At 41.0% G+C, this 12,151-nt stretch overlaps 1 protein-coding gene, 1 long non-coding RNA gene and 1 pseudogene across 2 annotated transcripts in view; 2 read left to right on the forward strand and 1 right to left on the reverse strand.

Annotated features, from left to right (window-relative positions):
* Window positions 1–1,666, forward strand: part of LOC125316550 (disease resistance protein L6-like) — a 34,703-nt gene extending 33,037 nt beyond the window's left edge. Inside the window, exon 6 of the mRNA XM_048285181.1 lies at window positions 32–1,666. Coding sequence (XP_048141138.1) covers window positions 32–1,666 — 1,635 coding nt within the window. The remainder of the gene's footprint in view (window positions 1–31) is intronic.
* A 4,065-nt stretch (window positions 1,667–5,731) lies between these two features.
* On the reverse strand, window positions 5,732–6,021 carry LOC125316557. The gene is made up of 2 exons (XR_007199686.1): window positions 5,992–6,021; window positions 5,732–5,861 (listed from the first exon to the last, which is right to left on the reverse strand). It is a non-coding gene; the product is annotated as an uncharacterized LOC125316557 (long non-coding RNA).
* Window positions 6,022–9,778: 3,757 nt separating this feature from the next.
* Window positions 9,779–10,544, forward strand: LOC115732640 (annotated as a pseudogene).
* Window positions 10,545–12,151: the final 1,607 nt, after the last annotated feature.

Consider the following 12,151-nt stretch of genomic DNA (forward strand, 5'->3'; position numbering starts at 1 on the left):
CATCCATTGAATATTGTATTTATTTTGACAGATGGCAAGAAAATTGAAAGTTCTTTCTCTTGAATATTGCCAAAACATAAAGAGAACGCCGGACTTCTCCGGATGCCCAAATTTAGAGAGGCTTAATTTCAATGGATGTTACAATTTAAGGAAACTTCATGGCTCTATTGGGAAGTTGAGGTCTTTGATTGACTTGAAGATTAGGTCTTGCTATTCTCTTGAAAATTTGCCCGAAGAAATTGGGAACCTAGTGAATCGGAAGCACTTCTTGGTCGAGGAGTGTCCAGTGAAGAAACTACCAAATTCCATATGGAAGTTGAAATCATTATGTGAGTTGCACTTTGACAACGGCTATACTAGAATATGTTCGGCAAATTCATGGGAGATACCTAGTGTAGTAATGCTTGAGAATCTAGAAGTGCTTCGAATCTATAGTCGCAATTTGAAAGGTCGACTCCCTCCGGCAATCAGAAATTTGCCCTTTCTAAGAGTCCTACGCTTGTCGCAAACTCGCATAAGTGAAGTTCCAGAGATAGTTAGTATGCTTCCTTGCCTGCAAACGCTTGAGTTAATAGATTGTGACGAGATTCAAGAGCTACCGATGCTTCCCACAAGTTTAAACAATCTACAAGTGTCATCTAAATCATTGCGGGTAGTCCCGCACCTTTCGAATCCGACTAATTTGGTTCTATTGGACGTTGATGATGGCTCTCATTGGAAACAGGAAGGTAAAATTTGCATTGGCGATTTAGTGGGAATGGGGAAGTTATCCAAACCGAACAAGTTGCAATTGAAACTTCTCAATGTCCCCGCTCCGGCTGAGTTGGCTTCCCTTTCTCTGTTAAAGGAACTTTGTTTGTCGGGTTTGGACCCGCAAACACCGGTACGCCTTCCATCGTCTCTGTTAAAGTTGCGGGTGGATAAGTTCAATTCGGTCGTGTCACTCTCATCCGGATTAGAAAACTTGTCAAGTTTAGAGCTCACACCGTCCCAAGTGCAAGAAATTCAACTCGGCGGGCTTCAACTTCACAATTTAACAGAGCTGATTCCGAAAGGCGATAATTGTGATACCCTGGAGACACTCGGGCTATCAAACTTGACGAAGCTCAAAACCGTCATGGTAACAGCTTGCCCAAAGCTTGTTGAGATCCAATTTGTTGGGGCGTTTGAATCATTGGAGGAACTTTCTTTCCGGTGGTGCGAGTCCTTGGGAAGGTTAGGGTACGCGGGTGAAGCAGAGTCCGGCGATGAGTTGACTATGGAGGAAGGGAGACTAATTCTTCCGTCGAGGGTATTTTGTAAGTTGAGAAGGTTCGAGCTTCTTTGTTGCCCAAAGATACTCCAAATTCAAGTACTCGGTACATCAGAATTGTGGAAAAATTTTTTGGTATGGGATTGTCGTTCTTTGCACAGTGTTCGGGGTTTATCAAACTTAAAGAAGCTTGAGGAGTTACGCGTTGGGCACGGCGATGGTCTACAGGTTGTCGAGGGCCTTGACGAGTTAGAGGCTTTGAAGTACTTGTGCATTGGGGACCCATCATTGGAAAGGTGGATTGATGAATCAACTACCAAATTGCCAAATGATTGCCGCGTCTACATCTACCGCGGATATAAGGAACATTTCGAAGGCACCGTCCAATCTTACAAGCGTTATAAGGTGAGTTAGAACCTTCTCCTTTCTTTATTTCTATGTCCCTTTTTCTCTCTCGATGGATGCGGCAACGATGGCCTAATTCTCCCCCTGTCCGCTTATTCCCACCTCCGTATCAACAATTTTTGTATAATTATCAATGTTTGATATTTTCGCCAAATTATCAACCTAAACTAAACTGAAGGGAACATTTTTAGGGAAAATCGACACTCTTGACGCAAAGGTCTACCTCTATATGTAGATAAGTCAAAAGGCCAATTCACAATCTATGGACGAATGGGCGAGACGGAAATGGGTTTCCTTCTATCGCATGCCATTGTGGTCGCTCCATCATGAATGTTGAGTGCTTTCTTAAACTGCCCAATATTGAGATAAGATTGGTGATATGTAGAACTTTGGGTGAATACACACTAAAAGAATCGATGACTTACTAACACAAGTCGTAAACATTTTCCTACGAGAGGCATTCCTGTAACAAAGTTTTACTTACGGTAGTAAATAAATTGGAATATTTTGCTTAAGTTTATTTTGATGGTAACTTTGGCACAAATGTTGGTATGAAACATATGACATAATACAAAGAAAAGCAAACAATATTTGTGAGTTTTAGGACATGTATCCATTAAAATTCGATCTAACTCCATAAGCAACTTCTTGGCTTGCAGCTTATTTTCCGGAATCAAACCCATTTCTCGTTCTTGTGGAAGATTTGCACTTTGATTTCGTATGTTTATTTTTCAGTTTTTTTTTAATTTCTTTAGCTGTTTATCATCACAATAACGATAGGTGTCAAAAGGAAACAGGAATCTGTCCATTTTTCGCGATCTCATTGCCTACAAAAAATTTGCACTTTGAATCTTCTTTATTTGTTATAGAATGGATGTAACTGGTGCTAAACTATATATTCTAATAGGAGTTGCATTGCCTCCTATTTGTCTGAATATGGCGATTATGATATTGCTTGTCTTATTGTACATGGCAAGAAGTCTGTATCTTAGGTACTTAATGCTGGGCATTAACATCATCGATCAAGTAGTATTCGAATCAAAACCAGGTCGATTGCCGGTTGTGAATTGTCTGCATTTGGTAGCACGAGAAATTGAACTTGTGTTGTACATAATCCGCATGCACGAATGTGTTCCTTAATCTTTAAGCACGCTCCGTGGAGTTTATACGGCTATCCAATATGACATTGCTTCGGTTTGTTGATGTGGATTCTTTTTCGTACTTCGACCGCAACTTCTTATACAATGTACCCTATCTTAGTATATCCTATCTTGGAATCGAATATCTTTCTCGAATGTTTCTCGATATTTCTTGTGATTTTTTTTCAGGAGTCGCGCTCTCATCGGACGTGTTTTTAGAAGCCTATAAGGTTTCGAAGACAGCTCATGTCACATGTAAGCATGCACGGGAGTTCACCAAGTTTTGAAACCAGGATCAGTAACAGTTCGCCGGTGAGTCACATAGAGCAAAGTAAGAAATCGTCTCTCAATCCACAAATTCCAGAAGCTTCTCTACCACTGGTCGACGCCGGAATCCACCATCTCCAATCACGAGCATTTACCGTCATTTGCCACCGGAGTTGCAGATCCACAGAACCGAGAACCATCCACACGGAACAAAAGCTGGAAGCTGGAACCATTCACCGGAGTTGCTGACTAATTTTCTGAGGCCGGTCCCGAGCAACCACCATGACATCGCCAGTTCACCATTTCGAAGTCGCGCCCCACCAATAACAGCTCGTGACGGAAGCACTCTTGGTCCGTTCGAAGCTCCTTCGCCAGCGTCGTCACTGGCGACACATCCATGACTTCCTATTTCTTGTCCAATCACAGTTTGTGACCGGCGATCGCACTTTACCTTCATATACTCTGCTCTCAGCTATCCTTGGAGGAAAAAAAAGGCGGAGAAGTCTAATTAAGACTTATGTGAAATCGTCTCTGATTAATGATTTACTGATGGTCTGAACTCATATTGATGCTGTTGTGGTAGCTTGGATTGGAATAGATGCTTCAATGTTGCAGTTGGATCTCTTGTCCGAATTGATCACCCCATGTTTGACGAAATGCCTGAATCGGATCAGCATGAATATAGCTTCGAATCTGACTGAGTTCATCTTGTCCGCTTGAATGATTCACTGTACTAGCTGTGTAGGTTGCATAAATCTAATTGATATGAACATTTGAGTCATTACCGGTAACCTCGGCCTTGACACGATTTTCAATGCTTTATGTAATAATCTCGATTCTGCAAAGTTAGATGATACTGTTGATGTACTAAACTAAAAGAACTTGTTGATTGCTGCTGACTCATTTATTAGGAGTAGATTGAGGTGAGCAACTATTTCCTTTGCGTGAAAGAATGAATTCTTTTGATTAGCGAGAATGATAGCGCACGCCAGTTTACCGTGTTCTGTACTTTGTGTGTATCCATGGTGGTCGGGGAGTGGCTCCGAAAGACGAAAAAAAGAAAAAAAAAAACTGGATTTGCTGGAGTTGACACTCTCGGCCATCTAATTTCAATGTTAAGATGGAAGTCATCCCTCAAGGGTACACCAAAGATCCGCTTTGACAAGCACGAATGGAGAAGGAGTGGACTGATTGCACCCTGTTCAGACCGAAGAACGGTCAGGACAGTTAGTATTCAACGCCCATCCTGGTTTTGGTAATCTCCTGAAATATGCGTCGACCACCCTAGAACAACCACAATGTAGCACCTCAGATTTTGCAAACCAGAGTGGCTCGATAGCGAATTAAAGAGAGGACTCCGCTAGAGGAATGGAGAAAAACAGAGGCAATCTGGCATGCGCAATGAGGGCTACCGGAGGCAAATCTAACCGAAGAAAAATAGATTGCTTCTAGTTCTTTTTCATTTGTCGAGTGTACTTTATCCATTCAAAAGAGGGCTTGCAGGGCTTATTATAAGAAAGCTGAAAATTACCAAAACATTCATGAACCTTTTGCAATGGTGTCAAGTTAGTCCTAAACTATTTTGTTTTTCAATTGAGTTTTAAGCCTTTTACATTTCTGCCATTTCAGTGCTAGATACCGGGATGTAGTACTGTGAGGATGTCCATGCGGCATTCGTGTAATTTTGGGTTGAAGATTAAGGTTTGTTTATGAGCCTTGTGTTTCAATTCGTGCTACCTCGATCGTTGCTCATGCCAAGAAAATTGGTTTTTCAAGATTGATCTTAAGAATTGGTAATTTGATTACAATTTATACTAACCAAAATACTCAAATCATGTGGTAGTCTAGCTATACCTAATATGAGCAATATAAATTACAATCCACCAAAAATAGAGGAGGTGAGGCTAGCGAGACTAGGAAATTTTTTTTTTTAATAGTAGCTGAAAATCGGCTCCAAAATTGATGCAATTCCCATATGGGTCGTCACTTGGAACTAGGAATTGGCCCTATTCCAATTGGTTCCCGAAGTGGTTTGAACAGGAATCTCACTTGGAACCGGGAATTGGCTCAGGTCCAATCGGTTCCCGGACGTAATTTTTGGTGGTTCGGTCTAGTTTTCGGGTAAAATCAGATTCAGTTGCACATCTCTAAGGCTCACTGGGCTTTTAAGCCCCCCTCTGATGGGAACGGAAATATGGACCTTCTCAAGCAGATTCAATTGGAGCATCTCGTGGTTTGGGTTAGGCTTTTCCAAACTTTTCCATTTGTCTAGATTTGAGTCCACCGGATGTTTTGATCGGGCACTTCTTTATCGCATTTGTGTAGATATGAGTCCACCGTCGTCGGGTCTATCATGTCCGTCAACCATACGGGCGAGTATGCGTAGGGATCAACAGCCACTATATGTTCGGATGCGAGCAAGACTTATCCATAGGCAAGAAAATTCTTCAGCTGGCCAGGACCGATGTAAGCTGTGTCCTGGATTGTCAATTGTGGAATTTAAGCCACTCCAATTTGCCTCGGTCGTCGCCCGTAAATGTCGCGTGAATTTTCTAATTTGGTGAAACCCACTTAACTAAAAGGGAAAGAGACTCGTTCGACTTTGCCTAACATTTTCACAAGCACCTGTCTCCCACCAAAAGGACGAGGAACAGTACGTTGATGTCGGTCGATGCAGGGAAATAATTTTGTAGTGTAAAGTAATTTCGGTACAACGAATGATTGCAGACTGTAACGGATTTCTCTTATTGGAATGTCTAACTAAATCATTCGTTAGGAAAAGAAGAAAGATTACTTCTCTAGACTCCGTTTATTTTACGAAAAATAAGCGATTTGAAAAATATTTTTCAACAAAATTTATTTATTTATTTTTTAAACGACATAAGAGATTATTTTTGAAAAATATCACTCATTTTCTGTGAAATAAACGGAGTCTTAGTTTGGCAGAATAGAGATGCTTCTTTAAACATCCATGCAGTTAAGTCATTAGATTTCTGAAATAATGTAAAAAAAACTAAAGAGAGAGCTAACAATTGTTGTAATTTGATTGAACCGGTTTCAAAAAAGTGCCAGCATTTCAGGTTATTTCAATATATGTCGAGAAGACAAACGAAAAGAAAAATAAAGAAAAGGACAAAATTATTCCAACTTTATCAAAGGACAAAATAATCAATTGTGACTTTATGAAAGGTGGTCGGGGGCTCCACTGGGGATCCTAAAATCTCACTGCGTTACGATGAAATGACTCAAAGGGGGACCAATTTTTCATTCCTCAATTCACAGGACCGGTGAATTAAAGAACATTAATATTCCTTTCGCAATTTCTTTGAAAGAACGTGTTGACGTTGACGTTGATGCGGCCACATTCTCCATTGAAAACATCGGTCAGTCTAAGTAATGGCTCTTGTCAGTGAATCTGTTGGGACTTTGGTCTCCAAATCCCATAAGAAGATAAATGAGAAGTGAAGGATGGAGCAAAATCCGAACAAACATGTTTGTCTAATTTTTTCTTTGAATAAACATGTTCTTTTGGAAGATGTCTATCCGATTTTGTGACGCTTCATTCTATTGGAAGATTTCTATTTGATTTCGTGACTCTTCATTCTATTGGAAGATGTTCATTCGGTTTTGTAACTCTTCATTTGTTTGAAAGAGAACTGTTAGGATTAGTGACTCTTCGTTCTTAACCTCTATTTCGTGACTCTTCGCATCGTCGTCCATAAATAAAGCATTGACCGTCGCATTAGATACTACTGTCATTTTCGTCATTCATACTTCATTATTAATCAATTGTGCGATTATTCTACAAAGTGCGTTCAAAGGTTTCTTCTAAAGAAGTACCGCTTTAGAGGAAAAGGCAATCCATTCTATTCTGGGAGGCAATTGTCCAATAACCTTGGGTATCGATTGAGGGGACAAATTTTTCTTAAGTACACAACGTCATTTCATTGGGCTCGGATCATTCCTCTAAATTCAGATTACTCATTTCTGTTTGGATTCAGGTTTCTCGATTAACATTATTCTACATATACGAACACTTATAAGCGACAACAATCTTAAGACAAATTTTGATTTTCTGTGCTTGGTTCGTATAGTTTTTTTTTTTTCTGTACCCATTCTCTTCTGGTGAGTATTACTTAGGTTGAACTCCAATTTCGTTGCTTGGTTCCGGCTTTGGTCTCATTGAGATTTTGAAAACCTCCACCTTTCCCTGCACAATTGAGCCATTATGGGGTTTTAGGTTGCATCGGATGCATTTGGAGAATTAAGAAACTATTCCTCGTTCTGTTCTTTGGCAATATTAGTTTAACACATCCGGAAATAGAGGATTTAGAGTTTTTGCGCTAGAGCATGGATATAAGCAATGAAGCAAGCGTCGATCGGTTCTCGATTAGCCCTTCAACGATCATGGGGCGAATGATTGCTTTTAGGATTCTATTCTATAAATCCTTGTCCCATCTACAACATAAAACCTTGCTTGTACTGTTGGCTAACTTCTATAGGCTTAGAGCCTTCTTGGCTCATGTGTTTTCTTAGTTGCATCCAAGAAATCCGCAAGGGACCCTAGCGATGGTGACTATAGTTGCTTTCTTGTTGAGACGGTACGCCAACGTAAAAGCAAGAGCCGAAATGGCCTACTGGTGGTGGCAGAGCGCGACGATCACCGGGGAAATTTACTGTTCATATCAATTTTGTATGTTTTATTTTGGGTGAAATTTTAAAATAATCACATAGCCGTAAAGGGCTCATCGATACGAGCATTTAGACTAGTCGTTGATCGTGATAGGTCGCCTGACGGAGGCTCATGCGCCCCCATTGGCTGGTGGGACGGCACGCGTGGGCCTCACGCACCTTTAGGGCGAAACTATGCAACGACAATTGACTTCAACAAGTCAAGTTCAGGAACTTCAAGTGATCATGCATGAAATTCATGCTAAAGGTATGGTTCTAAGCGAATCACTTTAAATGGTTGCTTTCATTGAAAAGTTACTAATGTCTTGGAAAGATTTCAAGAATTATCCGAAAGTGTGGGGGTGAGGAATATTATGTATAACGGTAAGTCTCAACATACACGTCGAAGATGCGATACTATAAGATAACTACTCTAAAGTGGAATTATCACAATTGACAATGTGAAGTCAAAAGATAATGTTGCGGATCCATTAACAAAATGTCTAACTAGAGAGATGGTTGTGAAAACATCAAGAGGAATGGGTTTAAGGCCCAAAATATAAGTCGTCATAGCGGAAACCCTACCTAGTTGACTGGAGATCCCAAGATCTAGGTTCAAAGGGACAACCAAGTTATGCAGCCGGTGTAGAGTACTGTTAACTCTTACCGATTCCCGTATGAAGACAGTACTAATATATGGAGGTTAAGCGTAAGCTTTTAATGATTCTGAATCGAATATGCGATATACCACATATTTAGAAATCACCTATGTGAGTGTGAAGTGAGGGCCACTTCTGTGAGAATTTGAAAGGCCGAATTCTCTAAAGTAATTATGAAACCAGGCAGTGTTCATGGCCAAAACGAAGACAACAGTGAGAACCAACTTTGTTCGAGAGATAATTGTGTGATTTCTATTGTCTAGGCTTACACCAAAGGTCAACAGTTCAAGGACATCAAGTCTGCTGATTGACCGAGTAAGTCCGATAAGTCTCACTAGGGAAAGTTCAAAGTCTCAAATTACTTCTCCCGATGCAATCGTCTCTCATTGAATAATCGCACACCGCATCTCATGCATCTACGAAGAGTCATGATAACTGAACTTCTCATTCATGTGGGGGATTGTTGGGACTTTGGTCTCCAAATCCCATAAGAAGATAAATGAGAAGTGAAGAATGGAGCAAAATCCGAACTAACATGTTTGTCTAATTTTTTCTTTGAATAAACATGTTCTTTTGGAAGATGTCTATTCGATTTCGTGACTCTTCATTCTATTGGAAGATGTCTATTCGATTTCGTGACTTTTTATTCTATTGGAAGATGTCCATTCGGTTTCATAACTCTTCATTCGTTTGAAAAAGAACTGTTCGAATTAGTGACTCTTCGTTCTTAGTCTCTATTTCGTGACTCTTCGCATCGTTGTCTATAAATAAAGCATTGACCGTCGCATTAGATACTACTGCCATTTACGTCATTCATACTTGATTATTTATCAATTGTGCGATTATTCTACAAAATGCGTTAGAAGGTTTCCTCTGAAGAAGTACCTCTTCGGAGGAAAAGGCGATCCATACTATCCTGGGAGGTAATTGTCCAAGAACTTTGGATACCGATTGAGGGGACAAATTTGTCTTAAGGACACAACGCCATTTCATTGGGCTCGGATCATTCCTCTACATTCAGATTACTCATTTATGTTTGGATTTAGGTTTGTCGATTAACATTCTCCTACATATATGAACACTTATAGGCGACAACAGAATCTCTTCCTCTTTTTTCCAAACTCTGAATTTAAGTGGACACGAAAAAGAAATTATAATGTGAGATGAAAGGGAAATGACAATGGCGAGATTAAATTATTCGTTCTTTTTTATTTGGTGAAAATGGGGTTGGCGCTTTATTAACAGGACATGGAAAAAGATAGACTTTTTTATGTAATAGGTGAAACTGTAGAATAATATTTTTTGTGCAGTCTGGGCGGTTGTGGCCACCAGATTTAGCAAAATGGTCCCTTCTTCTTTGCTCGGGTCCCGATTCCTGAGCAGGCATGCGATGGCCGGCCCCTCTGTTTCAGCCCTGCAAATACGACAACAATCAATTTCGCGGATTTAGTCCTAAGGTAGGACCAGGGGAAAAAGGGAACATTTAAAGCACTGTTCTTAGCTTAGGAACGGACAATTGAACTTTGATACGAGTTGTAATGTAATGAGAAGTGTGATTTTAGACCGGCGGGCCGGATTGGGAAGTGAAGCTGGGGAGGAAGGACAGCCTGACAGCCATCTAGGAGGGCTCGGACAACATAATGCTAAGCCCGAGGGCCAACGCGAGCTCCCTCGTCAATCTATTTGCCAAGTACAATCTCTCCGTCAAGGACCTGGTGGCCCTTTTCGGGTCTCACTCCATCGGGCAGGGCCGGTGCTTCTCGATCGTGTTCCGGCTTTACAATCAATCCGGGGACCGGCGGGCGAGACCCGCGCTCAACCCGGGGTTCCGAGACAAGCTTTGCCCACGTGGCGGTGACGAGAACGTGACCGGGGATCTGGACTCCACGCCGCAGGGGTTCGATAACCTGTGCTTCAAAGGTCTTGGTGGCAGGTAGGGGGTTCCTGAATTCGGACCAGACGTTGTTCACGTTCCCGTGGACGAGGGCATACATGTGGAAGGTGAGCAGAGACCTGGACGAGTTATTCAGGGCTTTCGTCGAAGGGATGATAAAGATGGGGGATCTGGTGTCGGATTGGCCCGGCGAAATCAAGAGGAATTGTCGGGTGGTGAATAGCCGCCGGCCTGTGGAGGCCTTGTTGGAATCTTGAGGTTTTGATTGTGCAAAGTTCATTACAATGACGAGAACATATTGTATAAAGATTTGAGCAGGGGATTAAGGAAACAGTTTGGCAAGCGCGGTCATGATTATTATCCCACACTAGGGCACAGCAGAAACAGTGCGGACATAGCTCCGATTCGGCAAACTTCAAAATTAGGTGGAATCTATTTAAAGCGAAGAAAGATATCTCGTTCCTCTATTGCAAACCTTGTGAACATCCCTTGTTTAAAGCCTAATTGGGCCTGCGAATGTCTATTCAACGAACCAGTCAGTGATCATCCCTAATACTGGGACAAGGCATGTCGAAACAAGCGAAGGGAATGAAGACGATGTTACTTGTTTTGAAAAGGAGGAAAAAAACAGAAAGAGAAACCCCGTGGTCTAAGGAGTAAATGCCAGGTAAAAGTAAAAGGTTCCGTAAAAGCTAGACTAAGCAGTAAAGTACATTGTATTTTTCCTTCCGCCTCGGGTATCTGCCATTTGAAAAGATTAAAAATCACCGAATAATGATATCCATTAGTTAATACAATAGATAATCACCGACCTTAACTCGAGTATGTGAGTCTTTGAGTCTACTTTGATCTTTAGAGGAAGATCCCCGTTTCAAAAGAACCAAGCCTAGCCAACATCAACAATTTTTGGCAAGACCAGTTTTATCCAGGATGATTTTTGCGTTGTCCTCAATAAATGCCAGAAACTTTGACTCTTGACTTGTAGCATGAAAATCCACGGGAGTTACAACCTTGAGACAAAGACCCCTCCAAGGAATTTTTCATAAATTGAGCAATTATTGTAAAACAAGTTATTCTTTTATATTTGGAGTTATTTTTTTTTTACATTCACGAATGTTTTCGGAGGGGCACTGACTGAGTTCACGAAGGAGGAGATACACATAGAGACGTCACAAGGAAGATTCAAGGCAAATGAGAGAAAAATCATATAAATTTCTCTAGGAAAACCTCGGTCTCCAATTTTCTTCATCTATATTAATCGCTACGTAATCGTCGCCATTGCTGTTCTCATATGTGTCCACATCCACGACTTAGGCTCTGTGTTTCCTCTATTTGCGCGAGGTGAAGGCATTTTTGAAATTATGAAAGCTCAGCGAGGACAAAATTAGAATGAAAAATATGGGGAAAAGTATACTTTTAGTGTCAAAAGTTATGTACGGAGATCACTTTGGTGCCAAAAGTTTCAATCGGATCACTTTAGTGCCAAATCGTAGACAAAAGGATCACTTTGGTGCCTCCAACGAAATATTTCGGCCAAAATTGCCACGTGTTATTAATAATTAATTTTTTAATATAAAATAACAATTAAAAATAATAATAAGTCAACGCGGGCTACCACGTGGACTTTTACACTTCAAAATAATTCAAATTCAAATTTAAAAATTAACTAATTTTAATAAGTTTAAAATATAACAAAACAAAACCTTTAACAAAAGAGAGAGAACAAACCATATCAGGTGGGGAGGGCTTTCACAAGCCCTCGCCACCGCCGTCCCTACCATCACCGGCAATGATTGGTGGTGAAGGGGCATGGCCAGCAGGGGTCGTTGACCCCCGGCCAGGGGCCGGCGACCCCCGTCTACAA

Source organism: Rhodamnia argentea, chromosome 9 (assembly GCF_020921035.1).
Source record: "Rhodamnia argentea isolate NSW1041297 chromosome 9, ASM2092103v1, whole genome shotgun sequence".
Lineage (NCBI taxonomy): Eukaryota > Viridiplantae > Streptophyta > Magnoliopsida > Myrtales > Myrtaceae > Rhodamnia > Rhodamnia argentea.